Source organism: Talpa europaea (assembly GCF_964194135.1).
Source record: "Talpa europaea genome assembly, chromosome: 14".
NCBI classification, from domain to species: domain Eukaryota; kingdom Metazoa; phylum Chordata; class Mammalia; order Eulipotyphla; family Talpidae; genus Talpa; species Talpa europaea.
The window spans coordinates 5265957-5288097 of NC_140082.1; the positions used below are offsets into that span (position 1 = coordinate 5265957).

The following is a 22141-nucleotide window of genomic DNA, read 5'->3' on the forward strand; positions in this document are numbered from 1 at the left end:
ATTGCAATGCGATAGTTATGAAATTTCCCTAAATTCATTTTGCAGAATGAGAGCTATAATTTAAACGTGAAGTTATCGAGAGCGGAGATAAACCACACATCACGTGCAATTTAATCTGGCAAGGAAACAGACCACTCGGAATTGCTAACTAGGCCTAATTCATTACATGTCGGTGAACACTGTACTTTTGGTCTTCTGAGTCGCTTAGCGTGTGCATTAATACATTTACCCAGGCCTCATGGAAAATGTATGGGGGTGGTAACAGAAATACTGTATCCTTGTTTAAATCACATTACATTTCTTAAACAGCTCGAGTGATTGCTCAGAGAGATCACACCTTCTTCTAAAAGCATTTATGAAACAATTATTTACATTACATTAAAAACTTTAATTGCCTTGAAGCACGTGCTTCAAGGCACAAATATTGGAAAATCATCAAAAATATCCATCACGATTCTCTTTCCTTTACAACTCTTCTAAACTTTATCTTTTTTATATCCCTCTGTATTGATCTATTGTCCCAGACCAAGAGTGATGTCAGAAGTCCAAGCTGGGTCATAAAAAAAGAATATAATTTCCATTTGCTGTCTATAAAAGCAAATCTTTTGACTAGAGAAAGGGGGGGGCATAGGGAAGAGGGTGGGTGGAATTTGAAAGGGGAACATGGCAGTGGAGGGGAGGGACCCCAGAGTCAAGAGGGGGTAGTGGGTTGGGCATGGAGGAGTCGCACATCTGAATGCCTCCTGGGCAGGGGAGGTAAAGGGAGGGGGCTGGGTGTTAGAACAGAAAGGAGGCCAGTCTCTTTTCTAACACTGGGCACCTCTGTCTTACACATAAGAAAAAATGTAAAGCAAAAAACCTGGCCACCCCTGTTGTCCAGGGGTAGGGGGTTGCAAAAGACCAGAATCTTCCCCCAGGTGGGCGAAGGAGCACTCCCTGAAGGGGGTCATACCGAAGGAGTCCCGTGCTGCAAAGGACCGGCATCCTGGGCTTGGCTGAAGACCCCAAAGAGCCCTGCCAGCACGGCCAGGCTCCACTCAATAGATCCTAATAAAAAAAAACCCGCTCTACAAAAATTAACAACAAAAGCCACGGTCTGCGTGGGGGCAGGGGGAGAGCGCTCTAAAGGTTTGGCTAAGAACCCCCTCCAGTCATCATCATCGCCGTAACAGTGAACGGACCCCCATTGCAAAGTTGTGGGGCGTCCTAGAATTGGGTTGAAGAAATCCCTATAGCAAAGTACTTGAGCCCCCCACCCCACAGAGCTCCGGCTGAGGCAACTCACCCCACCCACCCCTGTTACAACCATAATCATATAATGGCAGGGAAACTGCGAGGCTATGGTGCCTTTTCCCACGACTCAGTGGCGCCTCCGGGCGGTTCCCACCCGCCCCGGGCCCGCTCCCACTTGCCCGTCGGTGGGCGAGTCTGTGCAGCCCTGACTGTGGGCTGTGACCCTCGAATCTGAAGCTTAGCCGGCAGAGGAGCCGCGGCAGCCCGCGGCACGTGTTGTGTGTGCTCAGATTGCAAAAAAAAAAAAAAAAAAAGCATAGCGAACTATTAACTTTTTTTAAGTAGACAGTGCGGGAGGGGGCAGACAGGTGCGGGGGGCGCTAAGCGCCCGGCGCGTCGGCCTCCCGCAGCCCTCCCTCCCAAACTTCCCTTTGCATTGATCAGCACGTTACGTCAGTATTGATAAGTTTGCAAAAAGCCAAAGTCAAGTGCAATCGCGCGGCACACCGACCCCGGACTTGGGGGGGGGGGGGAGATGCAGCGAGCGCTCCGCGGGCCCGGGAGCTGGCTGCAGGCAGGGCAGCAGCGGCGCCGGCGCCTCTCGGAGAGGCTGCCTCCCCCACCCCTCCCCTCCCACCCCATCCCCGGCCGCCTCCCCCGGGCGGGCGCCGAGCTCCCCGCCCGGCGCGCTCCGCCCGCGCCCTCCGGGGGTCGGGGGGGCGCACGGCTCCCGGGCCCGGCGGCGGCGGCGGCGGCGACGCGGCGGCGCCGAGGGGCAGCGGGTGGCAGGAGGCCGGGGGCGCCCGAGGGGCCCTGGGCAGCGGTGCGCAGGGCCCGGGCGGCCGGCGGCGGCCTCGGGGCTGGGGGGAGTCCAGCCCGGATATTGAGTGCAGCCATTGAGAAAAGCCAAACTCTTGTGTGTGTGCGTCTCGAATAGCCCCCAAGATGGCCGCCAATGTGGGATCGATGTTTCAATATTGGAAGCGATTTGATCTACGGCGACTCCAGGTTAGTGCGGGCAGCGCCGGCCGCGCGGCCGTGGGGAGCCCTCGGGCGCGCCCTGGGCGCATTGGGGAGGTCCCCGGGCAGGCGGGCGGGCGCCCCGGGGCGGCGGGCGGCGGCTGCCCGGGCTCGCGGGGGTTCGGCTGCCCGCTGCCCATCGATAGGTATTAGGAATTGATCTCGCCGCTGCTCTTTGTTCGGTTCAATCATCGATTAGCCGCCGCGACCATGGAGAAGCGCTAGTGAGCCCTCGGGCCGGGGAGCGGGCTGGCGGGCGGGCGGCCGAGCGAGGCGCGGCGAGGGCAGGGACGGCGGTCCGGGTCGGGGGCCGCGGGCGGGACCCCCGGCGGACCCCTCGCGCCGCACTTTGCGCGCCTCCCAACTTCGCGGCGCCGGGGGAGGCCGCGGAGCGCGCCGCGTGCCTGTCCGCGCCCGGCTGGGGCTGGGGCTGGGGCGCGGGAGGGAGGGAGCCGGCGGGCAGGAGGAGGAGGCGAGGCGAGGAGGAGGAGGAGGAGGAGGAGGCACGGGGCTGGCGAGGAGGCGGCTCCGCGCCCCGCCGCCCGCCGGCACCTCCGCCGCCGCCCGCCTGGCTGCGCAGCCCGGACGCGCCGCCACCCGGGGCCGCCGCCGCCCTCGCGGAACGGGCCGCCCGCGCCGGCAGACCGCTCCTCGCGCCGGGGTCTCGGGGTTCGTCTTTGCTTCTTGGCTTCCCCTCCCTTCCCCTCTTTCCAAGTCTGGATGGGCGCGGGCGGGGGAGAAGGGCCCGGGCGCGCCGAAGTTTGCGCTCCCGCCGAGGGGGCTGCGGAGAGCTGGAGCCGCGCGGAGCAGGTGACTCCCGGCGCCCGGGCCCTTGGGAACTTGCCAGCGGGAGGTTTCCTCGCCGCCCCGGGTTCCGCTTCTGCTCCCCGTCGCGCCCCTCTTTCCTTCTCCCTCTAGGCTCCCCTTTTCTTCTCGCCTCTTTCCCCCGCCTTCCCCAGCGCTTCTCCCCGCTCGCTTCTCCCGTCTGTGTGGTGTTTCCCTCAGATCCCGGGGTGCTCTCTGCTGACCGCCTTGGAGGAGGGACTGGGGTGAAGCTCGGGGAATGCGCCCTGGAGTGTTCTCCAGCCTCTGTTCTTTCCAGGGTGCACAGGACGCTCCCGACGAGCCCCCACAAACCCTGCAATTCTGCAAAGTCGCGGCCGGCGCGGTGGGGCTGAGGGGCGGGGAAACGGTTCTGGTAGCCTGGCGGGTAGAGCATCCTGCCTTGGCCTTGACATTCGCTGAGGAAGCCAGAGCGTCAGGCTGGAGATAAAATGGGACCCACTTTTTATTATTATTATTTTTAATCAGCAAATCTCGTTAAGTTTCTTCTAAGTGGCTCCAGCATCCACCCCCACCCCCTTCCTGGCCACTTCCCAGCCCCCACTCCTTCCTAGCCCCTGACTCCCCGCTCACCTCCTCCCCCAAAGCCTTTGAGCCGGAGAGAAAATCGGGGCACTCAGGCATGCAGTTAATAACCGCGAGTGCCTTGCAATTCCAGGTCCTCGCTGGAGTTGGGGCTACAGTTTGGTGGCCAGCTGAGGCGGGCTGGGTGGTGAGCTGCTCTTGCTGGTTTAAATGATGCTAAAGTGGCCTTTCTGCAAGAGTGGGGTGGGGGAGGGGGAGGGGAGAGAGAGAGAGAGAGAGAGAGAGAGTGAGAGAGAGTTGGGCAGCCACATTGGGCTTGGCACGAAGGCCAATGGTAATCGTATTCCCTGCTAATGTTTGTAAATGAGACCCGGGCACGGCTGGGGGACAGCGTCTTTATTTATGATTGATGTTCTGTAACATAAGGAATGACAAGAACGTGGCAGACAAGAGGAGAGGAACCAGAAGGGCTGGCGAGAGCCCTTTGCAGGGTCCTATTGTTATTCTGGGCTGGAGAAAATTTCCGCGGGGAGATTTACAGCGCTGGTATTTGCTCCCGGTTGGCCGGAATGTCAGTTAACACAATTTTCATTAGATAACTCGTTTTCAATCCGGGGAGCTGGGGCTGCAGCAGGGGAGAGGCCGGGGCTAGGTCCTGGGGGGTGGGTGCGGCTTCCTGGGGAACTGATTTCTGAGCTGGGGTTGGGGGTTTGAACCCCACTCTCTTCCTCCTTGGGCTCAGGGGTCTTTGTGGAGCTGCTGAGGTCACCCAAATCTTGATTTCAGCTCATTCCCAAGGATCTGGGAACCCTTTGTTAGGGTTTTTGAGAAGATGCTGAGATGGGGAAGCAAGTTTGAACTGGAAAGATGGAAGGGGGGACGGTGGAGGGGTTTATTCAGGTCCCAGGGAAAGGGGCCAAGGCTTCTCCCCCCACAGGGTGTATGGGGGGGGGCATCGAATAAGACAATGAGTGGTGTGTCTGGCACAAAAGGCTCTCTGGGAAGGGGGAAGCTCATTTACATGGATATTAAATGGGGGGGGGGTCCCCGTGGGAGTTTCAAAGCCGGCACACTTCCAGAGAGCAGAGAAATAAATGTGGCAGCAAACATTTCGGCCCTCACATCTGCCGTGGTGCCCACTGCATCCTGAAGTGTCCCCCGCCCAGCAGGCCTGCACCTGCCCCCCCTCAATATTCTCACTGATGGCATCTGTGTGGGGAAGGGATTATGAGCCTGAGCACTTGGGCCTGGATCATCTCTTCTGCATCATGCTAGCAACTCCTACGCCTCACTTATTTTCATTTTTGTGCCTTTCTACTTTCCTCTCCTAGGGAAGATAACCAGAATGGAAAACTTCTGCCAGTTTGCTCTGAGATCTGGGTTGGAGAGGCACCCCCATTGCCCCCCTGGCCTTGGCTGCCTGAGCTTTGGGCCCAGCCACCCACCAGGAGGTGTGTGCTGCCACCCTTGGTGGCGAGGCTGAGGGTTTTCTGCAGCCCAATCGCTGAGTGTTGAGTGGCCGAGGCAGGAAAGACAGCTGGTGTCCCCAGGCCAGGCTGCTGATGCCACCGTGATCCTGGCAAGAAAGGTGACCTTGTGCCAGCCCTCTGGAAGTCTCTATTTTTCAAATATGGAAGCAGTCAAGTTATTATTCCTTCCAGCTCCGTTTCTGAATTCCACCGGGTGGTTTTCCTAGTACGGAAGTTGGTCCACAGCCTTCCTGACTTACAGGCTGCTGGGCAAGATGCGTGGAGAGGGGGTACCCCTTCTCTAGGCCCCTGAAACTACACCTCCCTATCTTTTTTCTTTGCTGCTAGCAGCCCAGGAAATGAGAAGAAATAAAATCCCATCCCAAAGATAATGCCGGGCATATTTCATTTGGTTATAAGATTGCTTTATGGTGAACATTACTAATGCAGTATTTTTTTATGGCTTTTCTGTGTATAATCGTCATAACCGGATTCATACCTTTATGGTTTTCTTTTTCTGCTTTACTTTGCCACTTTTTTTATGGTGCCCTAGGTCCGGTTCTTCTGTGCTGTCTTTTTAATTTTTTTTCTCAAGAGGATTAATCAAGCTAACAAGAGTTTGGGGTGCCTGGGCCAAATGAGGGTGCCTCATCCACCTGTATATCTGTGTTCCTTGGGAGGAACAGGGTTGAGTGGAGGGTCCATGTCATTTGTGTTTTGAAGGAAGAGGCAGATTCTGCTCTGGGGGTGAGCAGTGGGAGGGCAGATCATGGGCCAGCAAACCAGGCCAGACTTTTCAAAGGAGTTTGGAGAAACTTCTGGGACGTCTCCATTTCTTGGTGCCAGGGGGGTTGAGGCTTGATGGAATGTTTTTCCTTGCTCAAAGTTTAGAAAAGAGAGTGGATGTGATTAAAATATTATAACCTTATGATATTCTGAAGTGCATAAATTTTACATATCAGCCACAGAGAGTTTAGACATCCATTAGAGGCTCTGACAGCTTGACTTATCTAAATGTGCTATCATTTAACAATGTGTCAAAATTCCTCTTTCTATAGATGACAGCAGTAAATAAGCTATCAGCCCTGTTGGCGGAATCCTAACTTTGGAAACTTTGCAATAATAAAATCCCCTCCTGGTGGGGAGCATGAGTGGCCTGGACTCTGTGTGCTCCGGGCCTTGGGGGTGGGTTGGCACCACCTCCTCTGGGAAGGGGAGGACAGGGTGAGGAGAGCGACCCAGCAAATGAGGAAGCTTTCCAGCCGCAGCAGCTCTGTTAACTGAGACCCAACAATTGGCAGGCCCCCTCGACCCTTATCCCGACAGATGACCCCATTCCATCTGCCTCTCCGATTCCTCAGAACCCACACCCTGTGGGCCTTTTCTGCAGAAGGAGCTAGAAACAGGTGTTGAGAATTTATTTAAAGAACCCAGCAGTCTTTTCTAGGCATCCCAAAATTCTGGTTTCTCAACTCGACAGAAATTGCTTCCCCAAGATGGGCTTGTCTTTGAGAGCAAGAAATAAAAACGAGCAAAGCCTTATCCCTGACCGCTTTTCCTGTTGGAGGTCTTGAAGTTTCTTTTATTAACACCTGAATTCACTATAGAAAATTGAGAAACCGAGGACAAGCCGAAAGGAGAAAAATCAGCTGCTCGGTGGGTTCAGATGAGCGCGGTGCTATTTTGACCGGAGGGAACAGCTTTTCTGATGGTGGTGGTGAATTTTCCTTTTTTCTTTCTATTAATTTTTTTTTTTTGGCAGTCTTCTTGTTTTTTTAGCTCTCCTATTAAAAAAGAGGATTCTGTCTTCGAACTTGACATTCTATGGTAGTAACCTTTTTTCCAGCAGATGGTATTTTGAACGTGAGTGAATTGGCTGGTGCTAAATTTGGTTCTGGATGGTGGTGGACAAGGCTGTGCAGAAACTGGTTTCCTGTGCAGCTTTCTGAAAGGGGCTGACTTTCCTGTGACTTGACTTCCCAGCTTCCCAGGTACCTCATTCCCAGGCCAGGGCTGAGCCTGGCAGAGGTGGAGCATGGGAAGAAGGGGCTGAGATGCTGGCCTGCCTCTTTGTTCCTGCCTTTGGAATTCAGGGCCCAGTCTTCTGTTTGATTTTTCTCTCCAGGGGGTGCTCTATTTATGCCAGGGGCTTCTGTTGCAGGTGTCTGAGACCCCCCAGAGGTAGCTGGCAGAGGGGAAGGGTCTGGGGAACCCTGATCTGTATATTCCTGGGTGAATTCCCCCCACATCCCAAGTCATCCATTTCTTAATCGATCCCACCGGCCGGCATTGTCCATCTGCTCTGCTGCGCTGGGCTGTTGTAAAGGGAAAGGATGCTGGCATACTTTGTGTATCTGTGAAATAAATGTGTTGTCTTCTAATGACCTTGGGGTCCTTCATGGAGTGTGTGTGTGGGGGGTAGGTTGACCTTTTAAGCAAATTTTTGAGACAAGTGATTATGTTTGCAATGGAGTTCTTGATTTCTAAGCCTGGATGATTCCTTCAGAAAATGGCTTGTAGTGTTTGGTAGGATGTGGACTATTTATTGCTATCATATGCATAATGGAATCCAAGTACCTTTCCTCTTATGGCAGGGCTCCTCATTGTGTGCCCCTTCCCCATCTCTCTGGCTTCAGCTGCACCGTTTCTCTCCCTCCTCGCTCTGCTCCAGCCGCAGTGGCCTTTGTGTCCCTGGAACACTTGGAGCACATTTCCACCTCAGGGCCTTTGCACTTGCCGTTCTCTGGCCTGGAGCTCTCTTCCTCCAGATATTTTCACAGCTGGTCCTCTGTTTCGTTCAGTGTCAGTCCAAATGTCAAGACCACTCAGCCTGAAGAAGACTAAAGAAGCTTCTGGCCTCCCTTTCTCCTTTAATATGCAAATATGGCCCCAAGTCTCTTAGAACTGTGTTTCCCTGGAGTTCTGACCTCTTGACCTTCTCTGGTGTGGATTCTCTCTGGGAAATGTTGGTCTACCAGCAGGGGTGTCCCACTTTCTCTGTTAAGGATCAGATAATAATATACTTTAGGCTTTGTAGCCCCGTATGGTCTCTGTTGCTCTGCCATTGTAGCATGGAAGGAGACAATAAGATGAATGGGCATGGTTGTGTCCCAATAAAACTTTAGGGCTGGCTTTGGCCTGAGGGCCATGCTCCATGATGACCTTACTCCATGATGAACTTTTCACTTTACTCTTTCCCTCCCAGAGGGAAAGACATATTTTGTACGCCTGTGAGATAAATGTATTGTCTTCTAATGACTTTGGGGTCCTTCGTGGTGGTGGAGGTAGGTTGACCTTTTAATTTTAATTATTTTTAAAAGAATTATTTATGCATACAAGAACTGGGGTACAGGCCAGAGGTATGAGGCGGGGGAGTGTTTGAGAGGATTCACCAGAGACCGGGAGGGGAACAGAACAGGTGGATCTAGTGAAATACACTGCTGAGAGGAGCAGCCAGTGGGCGAGACGGGAGAGGTCTGCTGCACCATGTGCATCGCCTCCCTGGCCGGGGATCGAACTTGTGCTTCAGTGGCAGCGAATAACTTCATAGTGCTGCGCCTTAACCCCTTGCGCTACCAGGGAGGTCCCAGGTTAACCTTTTTTTTTTTTTTTTAATTTTCTAGAGGCATGTCTTATTTATTTATTTATTATTTGTTTGTTTGTTTGTTTGGTTTATACATGCACTGGGTACAGTCAGAAGCGCGGGAGGGTGAGAGAATTCACCAGAGCCAGAGCGGGGAGCAGAGCAGGCAGAAGGACCGAAGTACACTGCTGAGGGGAGCAGCGGGCGGCAGGAGAGGTCTGCTCGCCATGTGGGACCCTCCTCTGGTGGCCGGGGAGCAGCCGGGGATCGAACCGGCTGCAGAGGCTGCAGGCAGCTTCGCAACCCAGCGCTCAACCGCTGCGCCACCGGGGAGGCCCCCAGGTTAACCTTTTAAGCAAATTTTTGAGGTAAGTAATTATGTCTGCAGTGGAGTTCTTGATTTCTAAGCCTGGATGGTACAGCCTGTGAGGGGCCCGACCTGGCTTCCCATCCTGCCTGTCACATCTTAGCTGTGGACTTTGGATGGGTCACTTAACCTCTCTGAGCCTGACTTCTTGTCTTTAAAGGAAACTAGTAATAGTTCCACCTGTTAGTTGTTTTTGAAGATTAAGGCACTTTGAGCACGCAACTGGGTAGCAGTGTGCCTGGCCCTGGTTCCTGCTCTCTAAGTCTCTTCTTACTGTTGTTGGTATTTTTAGAGAGTGTGAGAGGGGCGAGAAAACCAAATAAACAACAGCTCCTGGAACTTGCTGGCCTTGTAGGCTGTTTCATGGATTTCTGGGCAAGTTTTTTTTTTTTTTTTCTCTTTAGCCCATTGGGCTTTCCAATATTACTTATCACTAATAGTCTATGTAATATTGTATATTTAGGGAGCTCTGATCACAGAGGGTGCGGACCCTATGTCTGCCCCATGATGTGTCTGTCTAGATGAGTGCAGTATTTAAAAACACTTTTGTCAGGTCTCCCCTGGTGGCGCAGCGGTTGAGCACTGGGCTGCGAAGCTGCCCACAGCCTCTGCAGCGCCAGTTCGATCCCCGGCCGCCGGTGAGGGTCCCACATGGCACGCAGACCTCTCCTGCTGCCCGCTGCCCCCCTCAGCAGTGTATTCCGTCAGTCTGCTTGTTCTGCTCCCCACTCTGGCTCTGGTGAATTCTCTCACCCTCCCGCGCTTCTGACTGTACCCAGTGCTTGTATAAATAAATAAATAAATCTTAAAAAAAAAAAAAAAACACTTTTGTCAAGTGTCCGGCATTTTAAACATGGCCAATGTGGCCTTCAGAATCCCGATGTCCAGTGTCCCCAGCCTGTCAAGAGTGCGGGCCACCAGGGCAAGGAGTGGAGAACCAGGAAGGGCATGCGAGCAGAGGGAATAGCCAGTGCAAAGGGCCTGAGTTCAGGGTCTGCAGTGGCTCAGGTGACTAGTGAAGTCAGGAGGGTGGGTCACCAGGAAGCAGCCATCAGGGCCTCTGGCCACTCTATCAAGGCCTCTGGCCACTCTGTCAAGTGCTTGGTCTCATTTCCCCAGGAGACACACTAGACCCCGATCGGCTCCATGAAAGTGCACAAGGCGCGTGCACAGAGCCACGCTGACACTGCTCAGTGGCCAGTCACCTCCAAAGCATGGCTGTGGTCCCCCTCCTTCCTTCCAACCCCTCACTCTTCCCCCACCCCCAGCTTCAGTTCAGCTAAATGAAACAGCAATTCCAGGATACACATTTGTCATTAAAAAGAAAAAAAGAAAGAAAAAAATCAATCCTTCAGCCTCTTTGGCCTGAGCTGGTCGTCTGCCCGAGATGCCCGGAGTCGAGCAGTGCTTAAGACTCTTCGAGCCGCCGTCGCTCAAAGTGGACTGGGTAAATGGCTCCCCGGGAACCTCTCTGGTTGATCGACTGGTCCCGCTGACTGTTTGAACATGGGTGCTGTGGACAGGGAGACCACAGGGGTCATTCAGTCCTCCTGGTCGGGGACAGATGTCCCCAAGCAGGGTGGTCACTCAGTGGCTCCCCTGCCTGTCGTCACTAAGAGTCTCCATGGCTCCCAGTATCTGAGGGAGGACAAAGCCTGTACCCTCTTCCCTCAAAGACATTTAGTGTGGACCCTGAACCCACATGGTCTAGATTCAAGTCCCAGCCCTGCCACTTATCAGCTGTGTGACCTTGAGAAGTTACTTTACCTCGCTGAGCCTCTGTTTCCTCCTGTGTAAAATGGGGGACAATAGCAGCTTGCACCTCCTTAAGGACTGAGTGAGTTAATGCGTGTGAAGTGCTTAGATCTGTGCCAGCACCCAGATGTGCTATATAATGTTGACAATAATAGTAATTGCTATTGTCTTTAATTCTGGAAATACATATTCACCACTCACAGTATAATTAATAACCCTATACATAATAATAAGTACCATAAATACTAATTTATAGGGGAGTTATCTTGCTGAACTCGGAAGGCAAAGCCTCACCTCTCCCTGAACTCAAGACAGCGGGAAGCCAGAGGCACTTGGAGTGGGTAGAGGGATGTGCAGTTACAGCCTGGGATTCCGTTCTCAGCATGTGGTAAGAGAATTACTTGGAATCCCAAGGACAAGGTGAGGGAAAAGCATGCCAGCAGAGGGAATAGGATATCCTAAGAGCTTGAGCTGGGAGGAAGAATAGTGCAAGCAAGGAACTAAAGGGAGGCAGGGGGACTGGGTTCTGAGTGGGTCTTGCTGTTTGTCATTCGTGGGGAGGATAGAAGAAGACACCCCTTAGCCCATGCATGGCTCAGAGCGAAGAGTCTCGATGGGCACTTTGTAAACTGTCAAACGCTAGGAAAGCCTTGGGTATTGCTTTTTATTTTTAACAAGATATCCAGCCCAATTCTCGATGTGTTGCAAAATGCCTCTCCCTGATCTCCTGTTTGTATCTTGTGACCCTGTCCAGGGCAGCCAGGAGTCAGTGCCCCACTCTGCTCTCCCCTGACTGCGTGTCCTTGGGCGAGCTGTTTCCCTTCCTGAAACATGGGTTCCTCATCTGTAAAATGGGTATAGTAGTGGCGCGTGGCGCCTTTCAGTGGTGTCCCTGCAGCCTCTGACACCGGGAGTGCCATGGTGGGTGTCCCCAGACCCCCCACAGGAATGAGCGCAGGTCAGAGCAGAGGGTCCAGGACATAGCTCAGCTGCGAGCTCTGGACTCTGGCTATCCAGGATGCTTCCACAAACCACCTGTGTGCTCCCTCCTGCACTCTGGCTCCCTCCCCCAGGCAAAGGCATTGACCCCAATAAATCTCTTTGCTTGATAAATCCCACCTTGGTGTCTGCTTGACGAAGGACCACACTCACAGCATATGGGAAAGAGAGAATGAGGCCTGGCTCTCTGCCTCCAGCACCCAGTGCCTAGGACCCACAGTGGCCCTGGCTGCGGTGTCTTGGTGGAGCCTGGGAAGCTGTCACTCACACTGCCTTCCTGTGGCCTGTTACACTGGACCCATAGGCCCTGCAGGATGAGGCCACCCTTCCCTTTATAACCTCCCCCCCCCACCACCAGCACCACCAATCTCTTGTGCACTCATCTCCTGCGACTCTTCCCCCTCTGGTTCAAGCCATCCCAGTCTCACATATGCCAAGCGTGTTCAGCCTCAGGGCCTTTGCTCTTCTTGTTCCAGCTACTTGAAACAGTCTTTATCGGACATCTGGTTCTCTCTCTCTGTCCATTCAGTTCTCTGCTTAAATAGCACCTCTTGCCCCTACCCAGCTCTGCTCTGTGCCGATGTGTGCTGGTTTGTTCATTTGTTTACGACCTGCCTGGGGAGGGCAAGGGCATCGTAATTTCTCAATATTGGAATGATGGCGTGGATGAATGCCACAGGACGGGGGAGGGGGGGGCAGCTGCCTCGACTCCACCTTGGGGGGCAACCCTGGGGAATCCAGCTCCTCCCACACCCCTAGCTGCTTCACCCCTTCCTGGCTGTTCAAAGTTGCTTGTTCCACAACTAAGAACTGGGCCTGGGCCGCAGGCCGGCGTGTTTATCTTTAGCTCCGTCAGTCTCGCTTTAGAAACTGGTGACCCCAATTCCAGCCTGGGAGGTGGCTTCCATCCTAATTAATAAATCCATTAATTAATTGCTGGCAGCCTGTGGACCCTTAGCGATGGTTTGGTAGCTTCAGTCACAACCACTTAAAACAGGTCCCTGCAGTCTTGGGGGACACAGCCAGTTCATGCTTTTGGACCCAGATGACATCAGTCCCCTGGTACTGGGTCATGGGCTCCCCTGATCAGCCCAGAGGGCATCAGAAAGGGACCAGGGCTCTGGCAGCGAGTCTAGCGTTGAGGGCTCCCTTCTCAGCATTCCTCTTGACTCCATTTGTCCTCAGGCAGGGGCCAGGATGAAATGCTCCCTTTCCTCCTGGGCTGGAGGGACCCTGCCGGGCCTCAGCTTTTCTGTCTTAGACTGAGCTTCCCTGGAGTGCAGAGTCGGGTCATTCCTCCACTTGCTGCCCGTTACCAGCACCTGCTGGGCGTCACGTGTCATGGGGTGTGTGGGGAGGCTGCGGTGGGCTTCTGTCCTGTTCTCATTTGGAGGTAGAAGAACTTGTCATCAAGGGTGTGAGAAGAGCGACGACCCAGTGTAGGCACCGCCTCAGGATGGGCATTCCAGAAACTTCTCCTGGATGGGGACTTACGGGTTGTCTTTATTAACAACCATCCTCATATTTTTTTAAAAGATTTATTTATGCATATAAGAACTGGGGTACAGATCAGAGTTGCAGGAGGTGAGAGGATTCACCAGAGTCTGAGTGGGGAGCAGAACAGGCAGATCTACTGAAACACACTGCTGAGGGGAGCAGCGGGCAAGACAGAAGAGGTCTGCTGCACCATGTGGGTAGCTCCCTGGCTGGGGATCAAATTCATGCTGCAGAGGCAGCAGATAGCTTCAGAGTGCTATGCTTAACCCCTTGTGCCACCAGGGAGGCCCCATCTTCATATTGTTATTGGTAATGGGGGCGTTCCCTGTTGAGGGCCATTGCCCTAAAGTAGCCCCCGTGTGACTGGCGCCTGGGCCAGGGGCAGGCAGCCCTCACCTTGGTCTTACTGACTGGTAGCCTTGGGCAACACCAGACTTTTCTGAGCCTCAGTGTCCTCATCTGTAAAGTAGGAATCACGCACAGCCTCTGCTCATGCAGACGGTGTGTGCTCTGGAGGTGAGGCAGGATCCCAGAGCAGGGTCATTGGCAGAAAGCGAGAGAGGGCTGGTCTTACCTACATTGTTCCTGCTGCCCCACTGTCGTGTGTCTTTCACCTCCTGAGTTCACAGGAGCTCCCAGATTCCAGGAGCCTAGCAATTTGTTTGCAGCGCTGGCTGCTGTGGTATTATTGGCGAGAAGCTTGCCTGGAGTCCTGCCAGGTGCAGGCACCTCCACGGCACCCCACAAGCTCAGAAATCTAAACATAACCTGCCTTAGCCAGGGCTAGAGGCCCTTGGCCCAGCCAGAGCTCGCGCTGGTGTGCTGATTCCCACACAGAAGCACTGGCCAGAGGTCGGGCCTCTCCAGATGCCACTTGGCTGGCCTTCGCAGGCGACGTGGTGACAGAAGGAGCTGTCTGCACGGGAATGCCCAGCAGGCCTGGAGGTCCCTTAACAAACAGCTGTTGAACCTTCATTGCCCGACAAAGCTCAGAGCCCTTAACAAATATTATCTTGTTTGACTTTCACAATAACCCGAGGGAAGGAAACCACTGCTGTCCCCACTGTACAGCTGAGCAGCCTGAGGCCCGGAAGCTTAATGCCAAGGCCACTTTGCCAGCAAGCAGTAGTGTCTGGACTGGAGCTCAGGTCCCAGGCTGGCCCCCCGTGTCTCTGCTCTTGGCCCTCTAAGGGCCAGACGCCCTTTCCCAAGGCTGTCTCCCTACCCCCTAGCTAGAGTTGCCCCCTCTGTAGTTCCTATGTTTCTGTTTCCCCGTTATTTATTTATTTTTACTCTCTTAAGAAACCCCACCACTATCAGCTCATGGAAATGAATCCAGGCCCCTAAGCCTGAAAGGCACTGGGGGTGGGGGTGGGGGTGGTGTTAATAACACAAGAAAGATTCTGCGGCCTGGAACACGAGCCCACCGGCCATCCATCCCGCCTGCCGAGCCGGAGCCGCGCAGCGCTCCCCGTCGCCGGGCCTGCCTCCCGCAAGATGGAATTCTCGGCCCGGGCTGATAATAAGCAGGTATTGATTGCCGCCTGGGTCATTATCAAGATTTATTTAGTCAATATGGCCTCCCCGGTCAATAAATCGTGTCGTTGATAAAGAAGGAAGGGGATAGACTTGTAGGCTTTATTAAAAAAGTTTCTTAGATTTTTTTTTTTTTTTCCCCACAGCAAAGTCCAGCCCCCCTTCCTGTGGCTGTCGGCCCCATCCTGCGTTTCTTATCTGGCTCCATAAGCTCTTTGCTTTCATTGTGGAACTTGTCCTTGGGGCTCTGGTTTCTGGAAGACTTGGGGAGGCAGTTGGGTCTGGAATGGGCCTGGGACCGGGTTGTCTCCTCGATTTTCTGTCCTCCTGGCTTGTCAGCTCCCTCTTCTCGTTTCATCCTCATAGGAACCACCATTTTGGACTGTACCCTGGTTTTACTCCATTTTGTAGATGAGGCAGCTGAGCCCAGGCGTCGGTGTGGTGGTGATCTAGTCATTTGTCCAGGGCTACACAGGACTTGACCCAGTTTGGCTAGTCTTTGCTCCGAACATGGCGTGTATTCAGCAGAGAGTACATATTCACTGAGCTGGTGCTGTGGGCCTGGCACGGTGCTGGGTATAGCGGAAGGGGGTGCTGCATATAGTGGGGAGAGCTGAACAAACGCGCGATTCCAGAAATAGAATGGACTCAGTGCTGAAATCAAGATGAAGGAGGCACTAGTTCATTCAGAGTGGTGGAGGCCACTTTGAGTAGGTGACATTTAGGCTGAGACCTGGTCTATGAGGAGCCAGTTAGTTAAAATTCAGGGGAGAGAGACTTCATAGCTACAGGAACAGCCCATGCAAAGGCCCTGGGGTGGGAACCCGCTTAGCCTGTTTGGGGAGGAACTGAGGGAAGGCCAGTGTGTCAGGGTGGGCACAGAAAGAAGGGGTGGGGAAGAGGCCAGAGCAGGAGGTAGGTAGGCCCTTGTAGACCACAGGAGAGGGTTGGATTCATTTGGCCTGCTTTCAGGGAAGCAGGTATATATTGAGGGTTTGATGCAGCAGAAAATGAGTCAGTTTATGTTTGGATCCTTCTGAGTTCAGCCTTACCAGGAACGTTTCAGAAAGGCAGGGGATATGTGGAAAATAGGTAAATTGATGTCTTATCTCTGCCCAGGGAGTGTCTTGGTGGTGGGAAGCTTTGGGCACACAGGTTTTGAGGACTGGCACCATTTGGTGGAGGGGACGAGAGGGAGAAGGTTGCCATGGCAACATCCTGCCGCTCCCCCCAGCAAGGTGGTGGCTGTGCTTCCCTAGGAGGGGGTGGCTGCTTAACCTGTGCAAGTGGTCAGCTGGTGTGGGTTTTGAAGGCCACATGTGTCAGTGGAAAAGGATTGCCGCATGCCCCCTCCCCCAAAAAATGGAGCAGGTGCACGAGGTGGGACTTGAGTTATACTGTGAAAGGGGCTCTTGGCATACTGGCCTGTGAGCCTGCTTTCTGGCATGTTGCCAGGTGTTGCTCATTAGAAAGGACCGTGAACAGCTGAAGTGACTGAGATGGTGTGGCGATCAGAACCCAGGCCACATCAGGGTGCTCTGTCCCAGGGTCCACGACCTGGGGTGCTATTGGATGGAAGAGGGTGGAAGTTATCCAGGAGAATGTAGGGAGTGTGAGCTGGGATACAGAATTTAGAGGATTTTTCTCACCCTTTAGTTTTGTTCGGCCTCTGAGTACCCATGCTCTGGAAGTCTGGCGGAGCTGGGTCATCTTTTGTCTGCCATGGCCCAGCATTCTCTCATAAGTTTGCTTACTCATTCATCTCTGGCCGTCTACTCGGCTGTCTGCTTTCCCATTCTTACTAACTCCATCCATCCGTCATCCATCCATCTATGCTTATATCCATCACCCATCTATCCATTATCCATCCATTCATCCTTCCATCCGTCCAGCCATTCTCCAGCCATCCATGCATGTATGCATCCATCATCTATCTGTCCATCCTTCCAACATCCATCATCCATCCGTCCACCCATCTGTCCGTCCGCCCATCCATCCATCCATCCATCCACCCATCCGTCCGTATATCTAATTATCCATCCTTCCACGTACCTACCCATCTCTCTGTTCATTCACCCACTACCCGCCCATCAGCCTTCTCATTCACCCATCCACATACTCATCCACAGCAGAATCCTTCCCTCCATGCATACCTCCATCCAACAACTATTCAGCCAATATCATATATACAGACAGAGGGAGTGGTGTCTATTCTTACGGATTTTGTGGACTGGTGGGGAGTTCACCATAGAGCAGTAATCCCAAAGTTGGGGCCTCCCCGGTGGCGCAGCGGTTGAGCGCTGGGTTGCGAAGCTGCCCGCAGCCTCTGCAGTGCCGGTTCGATACCCGCTGCTCCCCAGCCACCAGAGGAGGGTCCCACATGGCGCACAGACCTCTCCTGCCGCCCGCTGCTCCCCTCAGCAGTGTACTTCGGTCCTTCTGCCTGCTCTGCTCCCCGCTCTGGCTCTGGTGAATTCTCTCACCCTCCCGCGCTTCTGACTGTACCCAGTGCATGTATAAATAAAATAAATAAATCTTTAAAAAAAAAATAATAATAATCCCAAAGTAACATAATCAGCACAATAATCAAAGGCCATACACAGCTGTGGAGGCCATCAGGGGCCTGTGAGTTTGGCAGAAGGTTGCTGGAGAAGGCTCTAGGTCTGCGGCCTGTCAGAGGTAGTCCAACATGTGCTGTTGGACCACTTCTTATTCTACCCTTAATTCCAGTGTTAATATTGCAGTCGTCTATTTACTTGTTGAGCTTCTGTCTAGTTGTTCTATCCACTTTTTAAAAAAAGATACTGAAGAGTCTATTATTGTTGAATTAGCTCTTTCTCCTGTCATTTCTGTCACTTTTGCTTCTTGTGTTTGGTGCATATATGTCTTTAATAGTTATATTTTCCTGATGGGTAGATGCTCTTATTATTATAAAATATTTCTTTTTACCTCTAGAAACTTGTTTTAAAGTCTGTCAGATTTGTATTGAGGCCCCCCCACTTACTTATGGTTGCTGTCTGCACGGTATTTTTTTTCATCGCTTAATTTTCAATCTGTGTCTTTGAATTTACAGCATGTCTCCTGTATAGTTTTGTCTTTTTTAGTCCAATCTGAAAATCTCTGCCTTTTGATCAGATTGTTTAATCCACTCATGTTTAATATTATTGGGTATAGTTGGAGTTAGGTCTGCTATCTTGCTTATTGTTTCCTGCATATCTCATGTCTTTTCACCTTTTACACTTTCTTCACTTTCTTTTGTATTGGATCTTTTCAAATATAACACTTTAATTTCATAAGTTTTTAGATTTTTTTTGTTTTTAGTAGTTGCTGTAGAATTTTCCCTATAAAATCCTTAACTTATCAGAATCAGCCTCAGATTTATACTAGTTTAATTCTAGTACATCCTCTGCTCTTGACCTCAGTCTTGAGCCACATTCCACTGCCTCCATGTTCCATGCCCTTCATTTTCCTTTGTGCCATTTCTGTTTGTTCCTCACCCGACCCCCTGCTTGGGGATACTCTTCCCATATATCTCCCTGTCCATTCCTTCTTGAACTTGGTAGCTTGCTCAGTGTCACTTCCTTGGGGCAGCTTCCTTCATCCAACACCCCAACACCATCTTATGGTGAACCGCATCTCTAGGGCACTTACCATGGCAGGTATCAAATATAGCCCTATGGATTATTGATTAACGCCTGCCTGTTTGTATGAACTGTAAGGCCCATGCAGCATAGAGCAGTTGTCCCCAGAACCTGGGTGAAAAGGCTGAGCATGTAGTCAGCTCTTAAGCAGTGTTGGTCAAATGAACAAAGAGGAATGGACGTGAATGTCGTGTGTGTGTATTTCTGTGTGTAACTGCATCTCTTGTGCATCTCTTTCAGTATGTTTGTGTCTTTGCATATTTATGTGTTTCTTTGTCCTTGTGTGTGTCTCAGTGTTTTTGCGTAGGTGTGTCTTTGTGTACATTTGAGTGTCTTTGAATATGTGCGTGTATGAGTGCACCCACATGTGGGTGTCTATGTGTGTGTGTGCATGCAGGTGTAGTGTATGTATTCGCCGGGCGTGCCCTTAGTGTGTCCATGTGTACATTTGTGCTCTCATGCTCCCAGGCTGCTGCTCTTTTCAACATCTCCTCACCATGCAATTATTTTTTGACTAGTTTGGTGTAGCATTCAGTGATTTCCCCAAAGCTAAACGTGGCCCCCCAAGTATTGATCTTGCTGCGGTGGAGGTGACTGGGCTAATGTGGGGCCGTCAGGCAGGCGCTGCCTCCTCAGAATTGGCCTGTGCACCTGCGAGTCTCAGTTGGGTTTGATCCCTTAGAAGGGGGAGCCCCAGCTTGGTAGCTCTGCAGGGGCAGGGTGAGGCTCCTCCAGACTGCCCCCCCTCGCCACTGTGTGATGTAACTGGGGGACGGACCCTCCTGTGCCTCTCTTTCCTCATCTGTGAAGTGGGGGTAGCAGTTGTAGTCCCCTCATGGGGGTGGAGTGTGGAGGAAGTGAGAGAATACCTGTGAAGGGCCCAGCATGGGGTCTAGCACGCATTGACTGCTCCAGGAAGGCTGCCCTGTCCCCTGCTGGCTCCTCTGTCCCTTGCCTCAGCAGCGGGAGGGACAGTTTCAGACCCCACTGTGGAGACAAACGGCTAGGGAATTCAGTCCCTACAAGGGGTCTCTTTCCCTTTGGAAAGGGCTTCTGGGGCCTGCACCCCTGCTGCAGTGAGAGCAACACACTAACCCACAGATGGCCAGAGCCAGAAACTTCCCATGGACACACAGCATTTTCCCAGTAGAAATGGAATTTTCCCAGGGGTTTCTGGCTTCTAGAAATCTACCATTTGTTCCACAGCCTCTAGCCTCAGTTATCTGTCTTGCTTTCCACAGCCCTGCCTCTGCCCCATCCCCAAATTGCTGTGCTCCTCACTCGCCCCAGCCCTCACACTTGCTCTTCCCCTGCCTGGGTTCTTGCTGTCTCCAGCTCTCCTTCCCTGACCCTGAGCTGGGCACTCGCCTCTGTCACCTACTTGGGTGATCCCCAGTTCTTTGTTGGTTCCTCCATTTGCTGATGAGCTCACTGTGTCACAGCCGCAGTGACTGGCGGGTACGTGGTGAATGCCGAAAGCCGGTTCCCTGTCCAGAGGGCCGTTTGAGAAACTCACATTCTGGCTTCTCTTCAGAAGAAGAGCCGGTATCCCATGCAGGACTGCAGTTAGCCATGCCACGTCACCTGCTGGGGTGGGGTCTGGGGTAGGGTTCCCATTTGCATCCTCCTGCCCCCCACCGAGCCCAGTTGCCAGTCAGTGCCCTCTGTGCTACCTTGAAGGCCTGGAGTGAGCAGCCTCGCGCTGAGAACCAGCCATACTGACTGTGACTGGTGTGGGGATGATTCTGCCGTCTCTGGCTTCAGTGTAGCCATTCCAGAAAATGAGCATAACTACATGATCCTGCAGGGTGAGAGGAACCATGAAGTTGGTTTGTTTTTTAAGTTTTTATTTTATCTATTTTTAATATCACATGTCACGGTAGGCTATGTGCCAGGCGTCTCTAAGTACTTAAATGCCAGCATTTAAATGGCTTAATTCCCATAACAATTGTAGACTCTATTAATGTTCCCATTGTGCAGAGGAGGTGATGGAAGCACAGAGAGGTTGAGTCACTTTCCTAAAGTCACTCAGCCAAGCCAGGCAGTTTGACCCCTGAGCTGGTGTCCGTAGATTCTCTTGCTATTTCTGTGGACACCCTCCGCAGAGACTGCATGCCTGGGGAAGGCTGCAGCTTACCTTGGAGAGGGCTTAGGTGGTGGTATTAGGTTCTCAGGGGACCCTGTGGCTGCTGGGAGTGGGGCTCTGGGCCAAGAGAGAGCAGTGACAAGCAGCTGGGACATCAGGGGCCAAGATCAGAGCTGGAGACCATGACAGAGAGTCTGGCAGGAGCCCTGCACTTCCAGACGTAGCTGGTCCCCTCGGGCCAGGGCCTGGGGAACCTCTCTGTGCTTGTGCCATCCTGGGAGGGTATCCTCTTCAGCCTCTGTGAGCAAGGAGGTTGGTCCCACGGCCCGTGGCCTACTTTGTGAAATTCATCTCCACAAAAAAATTATTCTCTGAGTAGAGCAGAGCATCTCGGCATCTCGGGGTGAGTGAGGCCTGCTGAGGCCTTCTGCCTTCCCTGAAGGGGGAGGAGAGACCCAAGCCCCACTCCTACCCCCGGCTCAGCAGCCAGGGTGGGTGTACCAGCGAAGCCCCCTTAGTGGGGCTGAGCTGTCCCATCGGGCCCTGGCCCTTGTGCCCTGCTGGAGATGCCCCTTTAGTGGGTGGGGACTGGCCCACAGGAGAGTGGACTTGGCCAGAGCTAGATTTGTTTCCCTGGGAGGTATTGATGAGCTGCCCTAATTAAGCACTTTCTAACGAGAATCAAACTTCACTGGAATTTGGGTGGATCTGGATCTGTGCCGAGCTCTGCTGTGAACTGGCCCAGGGCTCTGGGCAGACCACTCAGCTATGTGAGGGTCCCTCTTTTGTCTTAAGTCTTATGGGGCTTTCTGGCTGTCCTCTGCACACCGGACCAGGCCAGTGTGCTGCACCCTTCCACAGCAGGCACCTGGAGAACTAGGAGGCTGTTGGGAGCTGACTAAGGAGGCAGGAGGCGGAAGGCAGAGGTTCACCTTGGCTTTCTTGGGACAAACTGTTGTCACCAGTGGTCAGACCCATTGATGGGTTTCTCGTGATGGGTCTGTGAGGAAGCGGAGATGTTGGGGATGACACAGTCCTTAAAATGTGTGACTGCATGAGTTAATGTATCAGTCACTTGCTGCTGCATACAGCTACCCTAGAACTTAGTGGGTAAAACAACTACATGAACTCACAGGACATGATTCAGGGATTTGGATGGAAGGCAGTTGACTCAGCTAGTCTCCGCTCTATGGCATCTGGGGCTTCAGCTGCGAAGTCAAAGTTTGGGGGCAACTTGACAACTCACACATGTGGGGTTGATGCTGACCGTGGTTGGGACCTCTGCTATGAGCTATGATACCAACACGTGGCCTCTCCATGTGGCCTCTCTGTGTGGGCTGCTTTGGACTTCCTCACAGCATGGTGGCCTGCCAGGGAGGGCATCTGGAGAGAGCAAGGTGGAAGTGAAAGCATTTTCTTGGTGGAGCCTTGGAAGTCACATAGCGTCACTTTCACTGAATCTTCAGGTCAAGGCCATTACAAAAGACAGTCCAGGTTGAAAGGGAGGGCCCATAGACCCCCCACCCCCCACCCCTCTGTGGGAGGGATGTCAAGGTCGCACGCAGTGCAGGGGTCAGTGTGGTGACT

General features: G+C 52.9%; 1 protein-coding gene across 1 annotated transcript in view; it reads left to right on the forward strand.

Moving 5' to 3' along the window:
* Positions 1–1982: 1982 nt before the first annotated feature.
* The window catches only part of CUX2 (cut like homeobox 2), a 216812-nt gene continuing 196653 nt past the window's right edge, over positions 1983–22141 (forward strand). The window contains exon 1 of the mRNA XM_084254186.1: positions 1983–2241. Coding sequence (XP_084110312.1) covers positions 2179–2241 — 63 coding nt within the window. The 5' untranslated portion in view covers positions 1983–2178. The remainder of the gene's footprint in view (positions 2242–22141) is intronic.